At 42.5% G+C, this 16,602-nt stretch overlaps 1 protein-coding gene across 8 annotated transcripts in view; it reads right to left on the minus strand.

The window, feature by feature from the left end:
• CACNA1A (calcium voltage-gated channel subunit alpha1 A) overlaps positions 1-16,602 on the minus strand; it is a 407,588-nt gene that overhangs the window by 287,023 nt on the left and 103,963 nt on the right. For all 8 annotated transcript variants that reach the window (XM_077470422.1, XM_077470419.1, XM_077470424.1 and 5 more), the window contains exons 4-6: positions 12,860-13,012; positions 10,851-11,038; positions 4,677-4,780 (exon numbers count right to left, since the gene is read on the minus strand). In XM_077470422.1, the coding sequence (XP_077326548.1) occupies positions 4,677-4,780; positions 10,851-11,038; positions 12,860-13,012 (445 nt within the window). The remainder of the gene's footprint in view (positions 1-4,676; positions 4,781-10,850; positions 11,039-12,859; positions 13,013-16,602) is intronic.

Here is a 16,602-nt window from a genome sequence, read left to right on the forward strand (position 1 = left end):
ATTTGTAATTCTGTTCAGTCATTTATGAATGGTACACTTTTTCCACACTGCAAAGCCTGGTAGAGGACACCACTGATTTCCTGTCAGAAACCATGAAATCAGGCTGAGACCGAAGTACAGTTGAATCACACTTGTTTAATAATAAAAGTAAAAAGAAAAAATGTAATCAAAACATAGCCAAAATTCAGTAACCGCAACGGATAGTCAGCCAAGCCAGAAGTCAGGGATCAAAGTAGTGAAACAGCAAGCAGGATCTGGAGCCAGAAGGGATGTCAGCAAAGCCAGTCTTTAAAAAGGACCGCAGGAGATAGTTTCTTGTGATGTGACCAAGGCAAAGACAGAACTCCTCTGGACTGAACGGCTTAAGTAGGCAGGACTGATGAGCAGGATCATCAACAGCTGAGTAACTGTGGAGAGATTGAAGCTGGCAATTAGCCGACAGCTGAGCGGCCAGCTCAGAGAAGGAAGGGCTGAACCCAGCCCTGACATTTCCAAGTTTATCTTCACAACTTCTTGTGTCACTTTCCTAGTTGATAGAGAAGGAATCAACAGTGATGAGTCTTATTTGTTATCCAATTATCAGGGGTCTGTGATAGTGAGGCCTTGTAGACCGGGAACTTGGGGTTTCCCATGGTGCGAAGTCTAAGCCTCAGCCTGCTTCTTCACCAAGGCCCCTGATGGTCAGGATGGACTTGCAGCAAGCTGGAACCAGGTCCACCGGGTATGCCCAGCTGAGGATGCAGAGACAACTAGCGATTGCAGACTACAATGGTAGAAGACAGAAGGAAATCCAGAAAACAAGCCAAGGTCAAGGCAGGGTGGCAGGCAAGCACAGATGGTAGACAAACTCAAGGTCGGCACTCAGGAAAGTCAGACACAGAATACACGCAATAACAAGGAAATAGGAGCACAGAGAACTGTGAAGTTGCTCGGGCAATGGGCGCTGCATAGAGTACATGGAAAGCAAACTATGAGGTGGGCCAGGAAGTGATGGAAGGGAAAGGAAATATAAACCCACAGAATAGTAGATGACCCTCATAGGTGAGTGCAGAATCCAACACATGTGAAAGGAATTAGAGGACTAGGGGAAGCACTGCAGCAAGGAGGAGAGAATTACATAGGCAGGGAAACTACAGGCTAAATCGTGACACCAGTGAGCAGACTGGACACAGAAAATTGTAAAGCTGAATTAGTGGAATCCTGTTACTGTGAAATGTGTGTCAGGGCTGGGCTCAGCCCTTCCTTCTCTGAGCTGGCCACTCAGCTGTTGGCCAATTACCAGCTCATAACCAGTCACCAGAACATCCACTGCAAAGACCCAAGGATCCGTAGACCTTTCCACTTTGTTGCTGAATCTAGGCACCAGTAGGTCCATGTTCCTCCACTTGCGAGTATGGCCTTGGACTACCTCTGTGTGGAGAGATCATTCTCCCAGATTTAGATGACTCCGCCTGCCAATTTTCCATGCCTGAGAGGTGGATGATGTAAAAGGTTGGTATGTGATGAGAGTGGCATGACCCATTGGATGCTTGTCAGGTGACTTCACAGCCAAGAGATCCAGCATTGAAGGGACAAATTAACTGCCTTGAGTTTCAGGATGTTTATTGGAAGTCAAGCTTCCTCTGATGGCCAGGACCCCTGCACCAAGTGTGCGCTCCTCCCCAGCCCGACACATTGGAAGGGTCTGAAACTCTAGTTTGTAGTCCATAGAAATAAAACTCTTAGACCCAAACATCCGCGATTTTTTGGGACCAGGCAGTTAAGAAGGTTGATAGACATTACTTCACTCTGACAGTTGAGGGCACCCCCCTGGGCTTGCACCCAGACTTGTGACTGGTTTGGAGGTCCAAGTCTTCTGACAGAGGAGCTTAGAATTGAAGCTCGAGGCCTAAAAGGGGTGAAAAGAACTTGTCCTAGTTTCAGGAGCTGAAGGCCTACCTGCACGAAACTTAGCCTTCATTTTTTGGTGTAGGGGAACATTCTTTGTGATTTCCTTGATGTACTTGTCCAAAGTACCAAACGAGTGCTGTCCCTCAAAGGGCATCCTGAAGACGCTTCTTACTTGGGAGTTGTGCCGACCAGCATTTAAACTAGAGAATTCTTCACATGTGAACATAAATAGAGTTCATCCTGAATATCTGGCAAAGTGTATCCACTATTCTGTATATGCTGTAATGTAAAGCCACAGGCAAAAGCTCCAGGGGTTTGTTAAAATGGTGCCAAGATCTTAGGGCATGCACTTAGTTCAAACGGCAGGGGGTGACAGAAAGCCTATATGCAACCACATATTGCATTGCAAAACTAACCAGGGAAAACAAGGCCTTAAAGATGGCTTTCAACCTTTGTCCATCAGGTCCTTGAAGACTGGAATATTTTCCACGGGAACTGTCAAAATTTTGTAAAGGCGAGAAATGGCTGGGTCAACCACGGGGACTGTACATTTCTGAAGAAGAACCGCCTCAATATGGTATTGCTGAGCAATATGCTTTGGAGGGACAAAAATTATTTTTAGGGTGAAGCCAGACAGTATATGGACCCTAGGAGCATGTGAACTGGGAAGGCTGTGGTAGGCTTTGGTATTTTTAAAGCTGCCTAATGTCAGGCATGAATGCACCCCCTTAACGGGAATAGAAAGTAGCATCCATAAGTTTTGGTGCCATCTCAGCAGAAGGCATCTAATCCAGATCTGGTTCATCAGAAGCACAGAGGGGGATCTTCTATATTCATCTCATCCTCAGGCAGGTTAGCAGCTGCAAGAGTAAAGTCTGAGACAGGCTCTGGAGGAGAAACTGAAGGGGCCTGTTAGTGGCCTCTGCAATCTATGACATCCAATAGGTCCTAGAGTCTGACCATCACACATATGGGCTGAAAACTCCTCTTTAGATTGGTAGGAGGAGTATGTACCCAATGGAGCAGTGGAGTTCCTGGACAAAGCCAGAGAATTAGCCCAGGAGCATTGCACAGAACAGAAAAGGCCCATTGGAGAGAGACTATGAATCCCTCTACGTCTTCCCCCATGCTGAGTTTGAGCTGGTGAGGTGCTGTGATCCCTTGTCTTTTCATCTATGATCTGCCATATGTGATGCTAGGTATCCCCAAAGGTGGTCATACAACCATCACTGTCATGGAAAGGGAAGGGTTAAGCCTTCTGTGCCAGGCACTATAAGCTGCTGGAAGCCAGGAACCATCCATGATCTTTATATTGCACTGCATGAGCCGGAAGTAGTCTTGCTATTTGGAAAGAGCGCCAAAAAGAACAAAAAATTATGCTGGGGAAACTGAGGCTGCACAGTTGTAATGGCAGACACACATGACAAATCCTGCTACAGAAGGAGGCAGAAATGGGTGCCAAATTAAAACTGCTAGCACTCCAACTCTATGGCTGCAAATCTTCATTTAAAAGTGTTGCAGCTGCCTGTAAGCCACCAGGGAATAGGAACTCCAGCATGCTGCAGACCAGGAAAGGGGACTAAGCCCAAACATAACAAAGCAGATTTCTTTTTCAGTCATAGCAGTATGCTAGGAACAAGCCTCTTTCTGGCTTAATCAGAAGGTGGGTAGGGTGTTAGTTCGCTTTTAATTTGAAGAAGATATGGCAGGGTCCACAAGGAGAACAGTCAACTGCTTAGTACACTTCACCTCCGTAGAATATTGCTCAGTAAAGCATTTGGGAGGAACAAATAATTTGTAGTAATCCAATCTCCATACAAAACAGGTTTCAGTAATGAATGTACTGAAAAGGTTTTGACTTTCTCAGGAACTGTAAGGGTGCCCAGACTGCTAACAGGGGTGGTTTCAGGTGCAGGGAGCTCCTGTTTTAAATATGTATGCACTAATGATGGAATTGGTATCCTTAAATCTAGGGTTATGGCAGCAGACTTAGGCTCCTCAGGCACAATTCACCCACATAGGAGTAGTGAGACTCCTCTTCGTCCACAGCTGCCTGTTCCACGGTTGCAGTAGCTGCTGGATGATCACAGAAAGACTTTGAAGGTAGGGTTGCCACCTAATCCCTTTTTAAACCCGAACACATATGAATTACAGAGGTTCTGTGGCTGATTACGGTGGTAATTAAACGTGCCTTATCTGCAATAAATTATCCCCAGAACCTGTATAATTCCTATGTGTTTGGGTTTAAAGAGATGAGGTGGCAATCTGAAGCAGAGGGCATAGAAATATTGTTCTGGCCCCTGTGTTCTGTGTCAGCTGTTTAGGCAGAGATTTGGTTAATGAAATCCTGCATAGCCACAGAATACACCTCCAAAACAGAGGTGGGAGCCATACCTGGGGAAGCCAGGGAAGACTCCAAGGCGTGTGTTGACTCGAGCAAGAGCAACCATTAAAGCTGTCAGAGTCAGGTTATTTCAGAGGAGCACTGCAGGCCACCCCAGAGCTGCTGAAGGATTGTGAGCTGATGAGGCCTGCAGGACCGCTCGCATTGCACTGACATTACAAACTTAAAATGTTAACACCAACACATTACAAGCCCCCCAAAATTAGATTTTAAGTCAATTGCCACTGGTAGGGAGTCATGTGATTTTGTAGAGGTGATTTAGTCCATATTTGCAACCAGTAGTAGACTGATTAACTGATTATATCACCATAACTCAGAAAGATGTGCCAGGCTGAATGTAAAATTATTCAATGTTTTTTCCTTCATTTCCACCTCTACTTACCCAGAAAGGACACCCAGAACAAGGTTAAGCATAAAGAAGGAGCCAATGATGATGAGGGGAATAAAGTACAGCCAGTTCCAGGCACTGCCAAACACATCATTACTCTGCAAAGAGAAGAACACAGGTAAAGGGAACTGCTGACTTATACTGTATAATCAGGCATATGCAATTAGTGGACCTCCAGCTGTTGCAAAACTACAAGTCCCATTATGCCTCTGCCTCTGGGTGTTGTGCTTGTGGCTGTCAGAGTCTTGCTATGCCTCATGGGAATTGTAGTCCTGCAGCAGCTGAAGGTCCACTAATTGCGTATCCCTGCTGTATATAGACAAGTCGAGAACATACCTATACAGGCTGTCAAGACTTATGTGCTTTAGCCTCAGCCCTATGGACTATGCTTGTCATTTAATGCATGCAATTCAGCTCTAAAAACGAATACATATTGTTTAAGCATGTGTGAATAGTTTAAAATATAATTCATAAACTCAGAACTATAGTGAACAATTTGAGCTGATACATGTCAGGTAAAGGATCAGGAGTCACACACTGATAATTCAATAAGGCCCCTTTCACACTGGGGCATTTTTCAGGCACTACCGCGCTAAAAATAACGCCTGTATAGCGCCTGAAAAAATCTGGCCCCTTTCACTCCAGTGAGAAAGCCCTGGAGCGGTGCGCTAGCAGGACGGTGAAAAAAGTCCTGCTAGCCGCATCTTTGGAGCGGTGAAAGAACAGAGTATTCATTGCTCCTAAACAGCTCCTACCCATTGAAATCAATAGGGCAGCGCAGCTATACCGCCGGCAAAGCGCCGCTGCAGTGGCGCTTTGCGGTGCGGATTTAACCCTTTTTTTGGCCGCTAGCGGGGGTTAAAACTGCCCCGCTAGCAGCATACCACCGCTAAAACTACGGTAAAGCGGCACTAAAAATAGCGCCGCTTTACCGCCGACGCCGCTCCCGCCCCAGTGTGAAAGGGCCCAATAGAAAGGGGGCAGTTAAAAGGCAATGTGGAATATAATAATAATAGATCAGTGATAATAATAAGGCAGTGATAAACAAAGGTTAATAGATTTGATTGTGTAATAGTAAATCGGAGACAGAACAGTTTCGGTATTAGGCCTCTTGTACACTGCAGCTTGAAAAATCTCAGTACAGCATTCTTTTAATTTTTTTTTACTGAGCTAAAATGTAGCCCATTATTTACAATCTGCCTGTGCACACAGGTGCATAAACAAGCGCAGAGTTCCTAAACAAGCGCACATTCCTCAGTATAAAAAAAAAAAAATATAGGAAAATCTGCTTTAATGGTCAGTATTTTGCGCCGTTACCCTCAACTGTGCACAAATATGCACATATGAGCATAAATATTAATTTATTTTCCCTAGGAATGTTTTGTGCATGCGAATGCGTGAACGCAAAACAGACGCCTGAATTTATCCAAAAAAGCAGATGCTCAAACATCAGTACCGTGTACAAAAGGCCTTAGGGGTCATGTAATAATAGACCAGTGATGATAATAATATAGCATAAGAAGTCATGTGATAATAGATCAGGGATAGATAGAGGGCAAGTATAGGATGAGGGATCAAGCAATAATAGGTCCGCAATAGTATAGGACAGTTACTGTATAGGATGAAGGCTCATGTAATAATAGATCAGTGATAGATTCAGAACAATTGTAGAATAAGGGGATGATCTAACCATAGATCCAGTGATAGGTGCAGGTCACTTATAGGATAAGGGGTCATGACAGGTACTGGTCAGTTATATGGCTAGAGGCCATGTAATAAAAGATACAGGACAGTTATAGGACAAAGGTTCGTAATAACAGTTCAATGATAGAATCAGAACAATTATAGAATGAGGGACCATCTAACAAGATACAGTGATAGTTGTAGGACACTTACAGGGTGAGGGGTCATGACAGGTACTGGTGAGTTATAGGGTTAGAGGCCATGTAATAAAAGATTCAGGATTGTTATAGGATGAGGGGTCATGTAATAATAGATCATGGATAGATACAGAACAGTTTTAAGATGAGGGGTCATGTAATAATAGATCAGTTACAGATACAAGACAGCTATAAGGGTCATGTAATAATAGATCTGTTTTAGATACAGGACAGTTATAAGGGCCATGTAATAATAGATCAGTTATAGATCCAGAACAGTTATAAGGCCATGTAATAATAGATCAGTTATAGATATAGGACAGTTATAAGGGTCACATAATAATAGATCAGTTATAGATACAGGACAGTTCTAAGGGTCAAGTAATAATAGATCCGTTATAGATATAGGACAGTTATAAGGGTCATGTAATAATAGATCAGTTATAGATACAGGACAGTTATAAGGGTCATATAATAATAGATCAGTAATAGATATAGGACAGTTATAAGCGTCATGTAATAATAGATCAGTAATAGATATAGGACAGTTATAAGGTTCATATAATAATAGATCAGTTATAGATACAGGACAGTTCTAACGGTCAAGTAATAATAGATCAGTTATAGATATAGGACAGTTATAAGGGTCATGTAATAATAGATCAGTTATAGACAGGGGCGGACTGACAACTCATGGGGCCCCCGGTTACAGGCTGAGGGGCCATGTAGTAATATATTGCTGACAAATACAGGACAGGTATAGGATAATGGTTCATGTAATAATAGATCTCTGACAAATACGGGACAGGTATAGGATAATGGTTCATGTAATAATAGATCTCTGACAAATACAGGACAGGTATAGGGTAATGGTTCATGTAATAATAGATCTCTGACAAATACAGGACAGGTATAGGATGACAGGGCATGTAAATATAGATCGGTGATAGATGTAGAACAATTATAAGATGGGGGGTTCATGTAATAATAGCACATTGGAATATGGGAGTACGAAGCTCGCACAATACAGCAGAGATGAGTACATGATGACATTTGTGGGGAAAGCATTGACTGCTGAATGAAAGTCTTCAGGTTTCTAGCTGTGGGAGGGTTGCCTCCTCCTCCCTCCTATCCCTGCAGGGAGATGGGGGTGGTGCTCTCATCTACGTGTGCAGTGAAAGGTTCCTGTGCCCATTTCTTGATGCTAAAAATACAAGCGGCAGGAGAAAGCATCCTAAGAAAGAGAACTGCTCTCCTGTCAGAGAATGGGGAGGAGGGGGAGGGGTGCACCATTTCCTTTTCTATCAGGATGCTGCCCTTGAGCAGAGAGAGACTCAGCTGTCACTCACACAGGCACTGCTAGATGTGCACAGGAAATCATATCTCACCTTCTCCATTCCACAGTGAGGCCTAAACTCTGGAGTTACTACAAATTACAGCTGGAGGCCTCATGCTTAACTCCCAATTGTACCGTCCCTTGTAGGGACATTCCCTATTTTGGAACCAGATTCCCCTGATACTTATTGTCATTTTTATCTAATGCATCTATCTGTATAGATATACTACTCTATATGAACGTTTATGTAGTGCTGGACTGTATGTCCGGCATGTCAATTATTGCACTGCTAATTTTCAAATGCCCGTATAAAGGAAAAATAAAGGGGATAAAAGATACCAGTGATTTGTAGAGCATCTTTTTTCAATTAATAAGGCATTCTCAATAAGGCTTTAAAAAATAACTATCACACATTTTGCATGTAGTACTTTGTTCGAGATTCCTAGGTGCCCTAAAACACTAGCTGCGATGTTGGACAGGGCACCCGTCGCTCCCTTTCCCACCCCCACCCTGCGCAACCCTTCCTGACACCATTAGGAATGAAGAAGCAGGAAGCGCTGACACATTTCACTTCCCCTCTGCACTTCTTGTGAATTGATGGTGGTTGTCCCAGGCCTAGGTGCCCTAAAACACTAGCTGTGATGTTGGACAGGGCACCGGTCGCCCTGCCCCCAAATCTCCCACCCTGCACACCCCTACCTGACACCACTAGGAACGCAAAAGCAGGAGAGGCTGACACATTTCACTTCCCCTCTGCATTTCTTGTGAATTGATGGTGGTTGTCTCAGGCAAGCCTGAGGAGCTGAAGACAGGCACTGCAAAGCAAAGAAGCTATCTCCTTGCCAGGGGTTTGGGAAGACCTGTGAATGAAGTGTTAGTATACGGATGAATTCAGAGTTGGGTATAGGGAGGGCCTATGAATGCAGTTTGGAGTAGGGAGGGCTTATGAATAGAGAGTTGGGTGAAGGTAGGGCTTATGAATGGGAAGTTGGTTGTAAGGAAGGCTTGGAGGTAGGGAGGATGTATGAACGGAGAATTAGGTGTAGGGAAGGCCTATGAGTGGAGGATTGAGTTGGGTGTAGAGAGGGCCTCTGTAAATTGATAATTGGGTGAAGGGAGAACCTATTTATTGAGAATTAGGTATTGAAAGGGCATATTGGAAGGACCTATAAAAGGATAGTTGTATGTACGGAGAACCTATGTATGGAAAGTTGATTGTAGGGAGGGCTTATGAGCAGAGATTTGAGTGTTGGGAGGGCCTATGGATGGATAGTTGGGTGTAGGGGTGGGTCTATAGATGGAGACATGGGTGTAAGGAGGGCCTATGAATGGATGATTGTGGGTAGTAAGTGGCTATGAATAGGTAGTTGAATGAATAGAAAATTGGGTGTAGAGCAGGGATAAAAAAAATGAAGAGCTGGGTGTGGCGGGTCTATAAATGAAGAGTTGGGTATTGGGAGGACAATATTGACTTCCTAATTTGCCACCCCGATGGCTGTTATTACTGGGTGCTTCTGTTACATAGAATTGTAGCACATATTGCTTGCTCCCCCATTTTCATAAAAATTCTTGTGGGTCAACCCAAGATTTCTATACTTTCAGCTCATACCAGACTCCTAGCGCAAAGCAAACTCAGGTGGCAAGACTATTGGTCAAGTGGTACGCAAATACTCTTTAGATATCTTCAACTTTGGCATGCTTTGAACTTCCAGTTCTCGAAGGTCAGATTTTAATGGAATATGACAGCCTTGGAGTCAATCCTTATTAGACTCCAATGAAACCACTCTCAACATTCTATACTTGTCTAGTAATGCCTAAAAACTTTTTGGCTAGTTCCTCAACTACGCTTTTGCTTAATCCCCAACCTGTGACCTCTTGTTACTGATCTCTGGCTGGCTTACTGACTATGCTTCCACTTGTTTCCTAACTGCTATATCTGCTACTGGACCCCAGCTTGCGCAACTCCTGATGGGGCGGAACTGAGGACGGTGACCTGGTACTAGCACGCAGCAAAACCCATATCCACCATCAAGTGCTCTGGTGAACACGGTTAGTGCTTAGACTCCTCACCTCGGGTGAGCCCGTGTCATCCACCAGGGTGATCTGCTGCTACACTTATCCAATTGGTTGGTGGGAGCCTCTCTACTGTTATATCTCCTAGCCTCCAAGTCTGACCCCTGACCGGGACAATGTGTAATATGATATATTTTCTAATCAGGATTTCACCCTTGTGCAACCTCTTGGACTTGGTTATTCTAAATTTGACCTCTATCTGCACTGTTTTGAGGTTTAGCTAGACTTGTTATATTCCAGAGTAAGACAGAGTCATTACTTTGACTTTTTTCATACTCCCTAGATTCCTAACTCCAAGCTGGCAGTTTGAGGAAAACATTTAAACTGTTAACAATCCATCCAACACCCATGAACTTGAAATATGTGTTTAAATAGGTATTTACTCATTTGAGGTGATCGGGGGTGAAAAATTAAATGGCATGTATTGCACTCTTTTTTTCAAATTTATTGTAACTCCAGTCACACTTTAAACTTTGAATTGTATTATTTCCTAACAGAGTATAACCTTGACATTTCAGCTCTACTATACTATGTAATCTACAAACCAATTTAACTTTTTATTTATTAAAACACATTAGGTGATCCTCCAAGAGGCCTATTTATAAAAAAAAATGTGATAAAAAGGAAGTTTTTCCCAAAAGCCTTTAGTGGCCTATCGAGCTTCTGAATTTAAATTTTAGACAAGTACCCTAGCTGAAAACTATGGGCAAACTCTCCACTTATGTGGAGAACATTCTCCCCCCCCCCCAGTTTGTAGAAGCTCCAGATAATTAGATTTCTATCATGCTAAAATATATACAGTGTCCTACATCCTGGATCGGTAGGATTGCAATTGTTTTTTCAGTTCAATGAAAATAAATACACATTAATTGTACTTACATGGTATAAAATATCTGTCCAGCCCTCCATAGTAATACATTGAAATACAGTTAGTACCGCAAACAGGATGTTGTCAAACTGGGTGATACCATTATTGGGTCCCTCCCACTTGTCATAACACGTGGTTCCATTGGGGCACCGGCGCGATGATGAGTCATTCCCACACAGGCCCTCAATCTTGAGTTCATCTGGAGAAAGACATAATGTTCTGTTCATTTGGAAGGCCAAGGATGATAAAGACAATGACAAAAAACACCATATAGCTGTAAGACAGTTAGGTCTAAAAAACTTTTTTTTATTTCCATACTATAGTAAATGGCTGAAACTTAGCAACACTCCCCTATTGATTGATTAAACGTTTGTAACAAATGTAAGGGAATATGGCCCACTACATGGATTTCTAGGATCTATCATCAGTGGCAAAAGTGGCAGCTGTTCACTGTGCACCACAGCTGACTGAGGCTATAAGGACTGGATATATAATTCGAACACAGAGGTTTAAGGTTTTCATGCGAAAACCTTAAACCTCTGCCAAAGCAACCCTTTAAAATGTATGTCCAGCCAAAGTTTTTTTATGCTATCCAAGGCTCCGTTAGAGAGATTTTCTCTCAATTAACCATACACTCATTCTGGCCAATTCCCGCTGGCTCAGCTGAGATTCGAGAAGTCAAATGCCGCGTACAGACGATCGGACATTCCAACAACAAAACCATGGATTTTTTTCCGACGGATGTTGGCTCAAACTTGTCTTGCATGACACAAATGTTGTCGGAAATTCCGAACGTCAAGAACGTGGTGACGTATGACACGTACGACGAGCCAAAAAAAAATGAAGTTCAATAGCCAGTGCAGCTCTTCTGCTTGATTCCGAGCATGCTTGGACTTTTGTGCGTTGGAATTGTGTACACACGATCGTAAATGGAAAATTTGAGAAACAGCTCTCAAACAGTTGTTGTCGGAAATTCCGACAGCAAATGTCCGATGGAGCATACACACGGTTGGAATTTCCGACAAAAAGCTCACATCGAAAATTTGTTGTCGAAATTCCAATCGTCTGTACATGGCATAAAGCTCTACTGGCACAGTTCTGTTCGCCAAAAGTCGATCAATCAACATTTGTGACAGTGACAGCTGGCGGAAAGAGGGCTTTGTCCATCTGTGCTGTTAGTGAGGATGAAGGAATCAATCCACTGTTATGCCCACGTCCACATGATCGGACATTGATCAGACATTCCAACAACAAAATCCATAGATTTTTTTCAGACGGATGTTAGCTCAAACATGTCTTGCATACACACGGTCACACAAAGTTGGTCGGAAATTGCGAACGTCAAGAAAGTGGTGACGTACAACACGCACTACGAGCCATGAAATGTGAAGTTCAATAGCCAGTGTAGCTCTTCTGCTTGATTTTGAGCATGTGTGGAACTTTGTGCGTCGGAATTGTGTACACACGATCGAAGTTTCCGACAACGGATTTTGTTGTCAGAAAATTTGAGATCCAGATCTCAAATTTTGTATGTCGGAAATTCCGATGGAAAATGTCCGATGGAGCCTACACACGGTCTGAATTTCTGACAAAAAGCTCCCATCGAACATTTTCCGTCTGAAAATCCGTCTGTGTGTATGGGGCATTAGCGTGGATGGAGGAATAGCTCAGAAAGGTTTTTTTTCCAAATGTGCTGTTAGCGGGGCTTTTTTCCAGCAGGAATTGAGGAGAACGCAGTTCCAGCATCTTCAGCACTAAATGTATGTAATGGCATGGGGTGCTGGAATGTGCTTCAGGGTCTATGGATACTGGGGGATCTATTGTTGCTGGAGAGGATTGCACAGAACAGTGCGCGACTTGTCAGGCGCCTGACAAGTCGACCCCTGTATGAGCCGGGGTTTGACTCTTCCACTTCAGACTTAAAAGCAATACATTTGATTGTTATTTTAGTCAACATAGAAAGTTGTTCTTGCATACACTTCTTAAAGGATATCAATCAAGAAAGTAACATCCATCTTACCTCCATAGGTTTCATAACAGGAACTATGAAATTTGCCAATATAAAAGTCAAGCCCAATGATAGCAAAGATGAGAATAGCAAAGAACAGCAGAAGCCCAATCTGCAGCAGGGGAATCATGGCTTTCATGATAGACTTCAGGACCACTTGTAAACCTACAAGGAACAAAGACATAAAAGTGTCAACATCGTCAATCACACCATTAACCACATAAATAAAATAAAAACCCTCTTTTTACCCCTACAGGGTTAAAAGAACAGCAAGACCTACAGACAGAAGACCAACTGTTTTGAGGATTCATTATAGTGCAAGATTTAACCAAGAGGTAGAATTCCAGGCATTATTATTATTGGGACTCCAGAACTGTGACTGGCCGGACTGGAGATTAAAGTGTATGTCTTGGCAAAAGAAAAAAAGAACTTCATAACTTTTATGCAATGCAAGTACATTTCCCCAAGTTTTGTCTTCCTGCCACAGAACTACAGAACACCTTCCCCTCTCCTATCCTTCATAACATATCAGGGGAGGTGTTCTGCAGTCCAGCAGGGGAAAAATGGGTGTGGCTGACAATACAGCTTTGTATTTTAGTGCTGCAGAGGCAGCGTTGTCGGCTCACTACAGGAAGTTAGTAACAGACTAAATTTCATTTTTTTTAAATAAATGATTTTTATTTGTTTTAAAAGAGAAGATTACAGAACAGAGCCTTGGGGCATTCCCCGGCTCGAACAATACAACACAGCAGGTAAGGCATAACACCTAAAAAACTATCAGCCTAACCCAAAGACAGACTAAATTTCTAGCAATTTAACAGGTAAAGTTTCCGTACTTAGTTTTTTAAAAGGACAAAACATTGGAAAATGTGCTTGTATTGTAGAAATGTACTGAATATATATATATATATATATATATATATATATATATACACATACAGTATCTCACAAGAGTGAGTACACCACTCACCACCCATTTTTGTAAATATTTTATTATACTTTTTCATATGACAACATGAAATGACACTTTGCTATTTGAGAACCAGCTGTAAAGTAGTGAGTGTACAGCTTATATAACAGTGTAAATTTGCTGTTACCTCAAAGTAACTCAACACATAGCCATTAATTCTTAGTTCACCAACTTATTGTTTTTGCAACCACGTGCTTCATATAAAGTCCCACCTCCTCCCCCCCCCCCTCTTTTGACACAGCCATTAATGTCTAAATTGCTGGCAACAAAAGGAAGTACACCCCTAAGTGAAAATGTCCAAATTGGGCCCAATTAGCCATTTTCCCTCCCCGGTGTCATGTGACTCATTAGTGTTACAAGGTCTCACGTGTGAATGGGGAGCAGGTGTACTGGGGAGCTACAGTTCATTGAGGGAACCATGATTGCCAACATGTACTGTGACATACTGAAGCAGAGCGTGATCCTCTCTCTTCAGAGACTGGGCCACAGGGCAGTATTCCAACATGATAACCACCCCAAACACACCTCCAAGATGACCACTGCCTTGCTAAAGAAGCTGAGGGTAAAGGTGATGGACTGGCCAAGCATGTCTCCAGACCTAAACCCTATTGAGCATCTGTGGGGCATCCTCAAATGGAAGGAGGAGGAGCGCAAGATCTCTAACATCCACCAGCTCTGTCATGTCGTTATGGTGGAGTGGAAGAGGACTCCAGTGGCAATCTGTAAAGCTCTGGTGAACTCCATGCCCAAGAGGGTTAAGCTAGCGCTTGAAAATAATGATGGCCACACAAAATATTGACACTTTGAGCTGAATTTGGACATTCACTTTTTTTGCCAGTGGTTTAGACATTAATGGCTTTGTTTTGAGTTATTTTGAGTGGACAGCAAATTGACACTGTTATACAAGCTGTACACTCACTACTTTACATTGTAGCAAAGTGTCATTTCTTCAGTGTTGTCACATGAAAAGATAGAATAAAATATTTACAAAAATGTGAGGGGTGTACTCACTTTTGTGAGATACTGTGTGTGTATATATATATATATATATATATATATAAAAATATATATATATATATTTTTTTATTATTTACACAACCTGTTTGATAAAATAGCGGTCATCTGTATGGGAGTAAAGATATATCGCATACTAGCAAAATACTTACCTTAGAATGAAGCCCCCCATCGGCATGCTGTCACTGCTGACAGGGCTTCCATCTTCACCCGGTCTTTCTTCCGGGTTCGAGTGCTCCGGCCATCTGATCGGCCGAGCTGCGGTGACGGCACTCCCATGCATTTGTGCGGGAGTTGCGGCCATAGCCCAGAGCTCTGGAGGGTCGCTACGGGTATGCCGTCCCTTCAGAGCGCATGCGACAGTGATCTCACTGGCTGCATGCAGTGTGAATATCTATTAAACAGTTCACGTTTAGGAGATATTCATTGTACATACAGGTAAGCCTTATTATAGGCTTACCTTTAGGTACAAGTAAAAGAAAATACTTTAAAACAATCACAATCAGACTTCTGTCTTGATGATGGTATGTCATGCACAGTAACTAAAAAATAGATATCAACTGAGGGGCCTGTGGCTGTAAGTGGGTGGTTCCTACATATTTTGGGGCATATTTTGGGGCAGGATCATGCCAGAAAGTAGACATGATCTGGGCATGGCTGCCCTTGAAGGTGGGCGTACCAAGTGTGGGAAGTGGACGGGGGCGATAGTGTCAGGGACTGGAACTAATATGTTTGTAAGTATGCATGTAGTATAATTCCTTTATCAAAGTTACACATATTTATTTATATTTTCTCCACACTTGCATGCAGATCAACATGTCCAATAAAAGGGACAGTAATGGAGCTGAGAAATGGTGTTTAAAAACAAGAGGATTAAAACCATGTGAATAAAAATGGGTTATAGTTTGTCCCAACAGAAATTAATATACATACAATTATAGAAAAAATTTTTTTTTCACGTTAGTAATCTATAAAGTGTATGTCCGGATGCATTTTTTTTTTATATTTTAGTTTTAGATTAGTGGGAAAGGATAAGAACCCCTCCCAGCTATGTGGGGTTCTGTTTGAGAGATTTTCCATCACTTCCTGTCCCAGTGACTACAGTTTTGACAGACAGAAAGTGAGGAAAAATCTCCAACAGCAACACATGCAGTAATAAAAATATTTTAAAGTAGAGTAGGGAGGGCTGAATTCTGTTGGCTTTTATTGCTGTATTTGTCATTGTTCCAATTTTCCCTTGCAGAGATAAATCCAACAGAAGTTCTACTCCTTTTCCACTCTTTCCAAAACAAAAAAAGTATATTCATGGCCAGTTCATTTTTTTTTTTTTTTAGGTAGTGTTTTTTTTTTTGCGTTTTAAAGTTAGAACCCCCTGTCAGGTTTTATTGCTTGTGTAGAAAAAATAAACTGCGCTGTGTCCTAAAACCCTAAAAATAGCAGCAGCTCTATGGTGAGATAGACACAAAGAATAGACATTATATTAAGAGAGCTGCGCTGTAATACCAAAACCAATATGTGACAAATTGTAACAATGGTGAAAAATAACAATATTTGAGTCGACACTAATGCTGCATACACACGACCAGACTTTCTGGTAGACTAGGTCCGACGAACTTTCGGCGGAGTTCCGACAGACGTTCCAAACGAACGGACCTGGCCACACTTTACCTCCTGAATTGGCAAGCAGCAACTCTGACCGGAACAGCCTCCAAACACCACTTATAGGCGGGTGGATATTGTTAACACAGAAACTCAAAAAGATCCAGGGTCC

This window comes from Lithobates pipiens, unplaced genomic scaffold (genome assembly GCF_037356315.1).
Source record: "Lithobates pipiens isolate NorthernLeopardFrog02 unplaced genomic scaffold, aLitPip1_a1.2 Scaffold_8, whole genome shotgun sequence".
Lineage (NCBI taxonomy): Eukaryota > Metazoa > Chordata > Amphibia > Anura > Ranidae > Lithobates > Lithobates pipiens.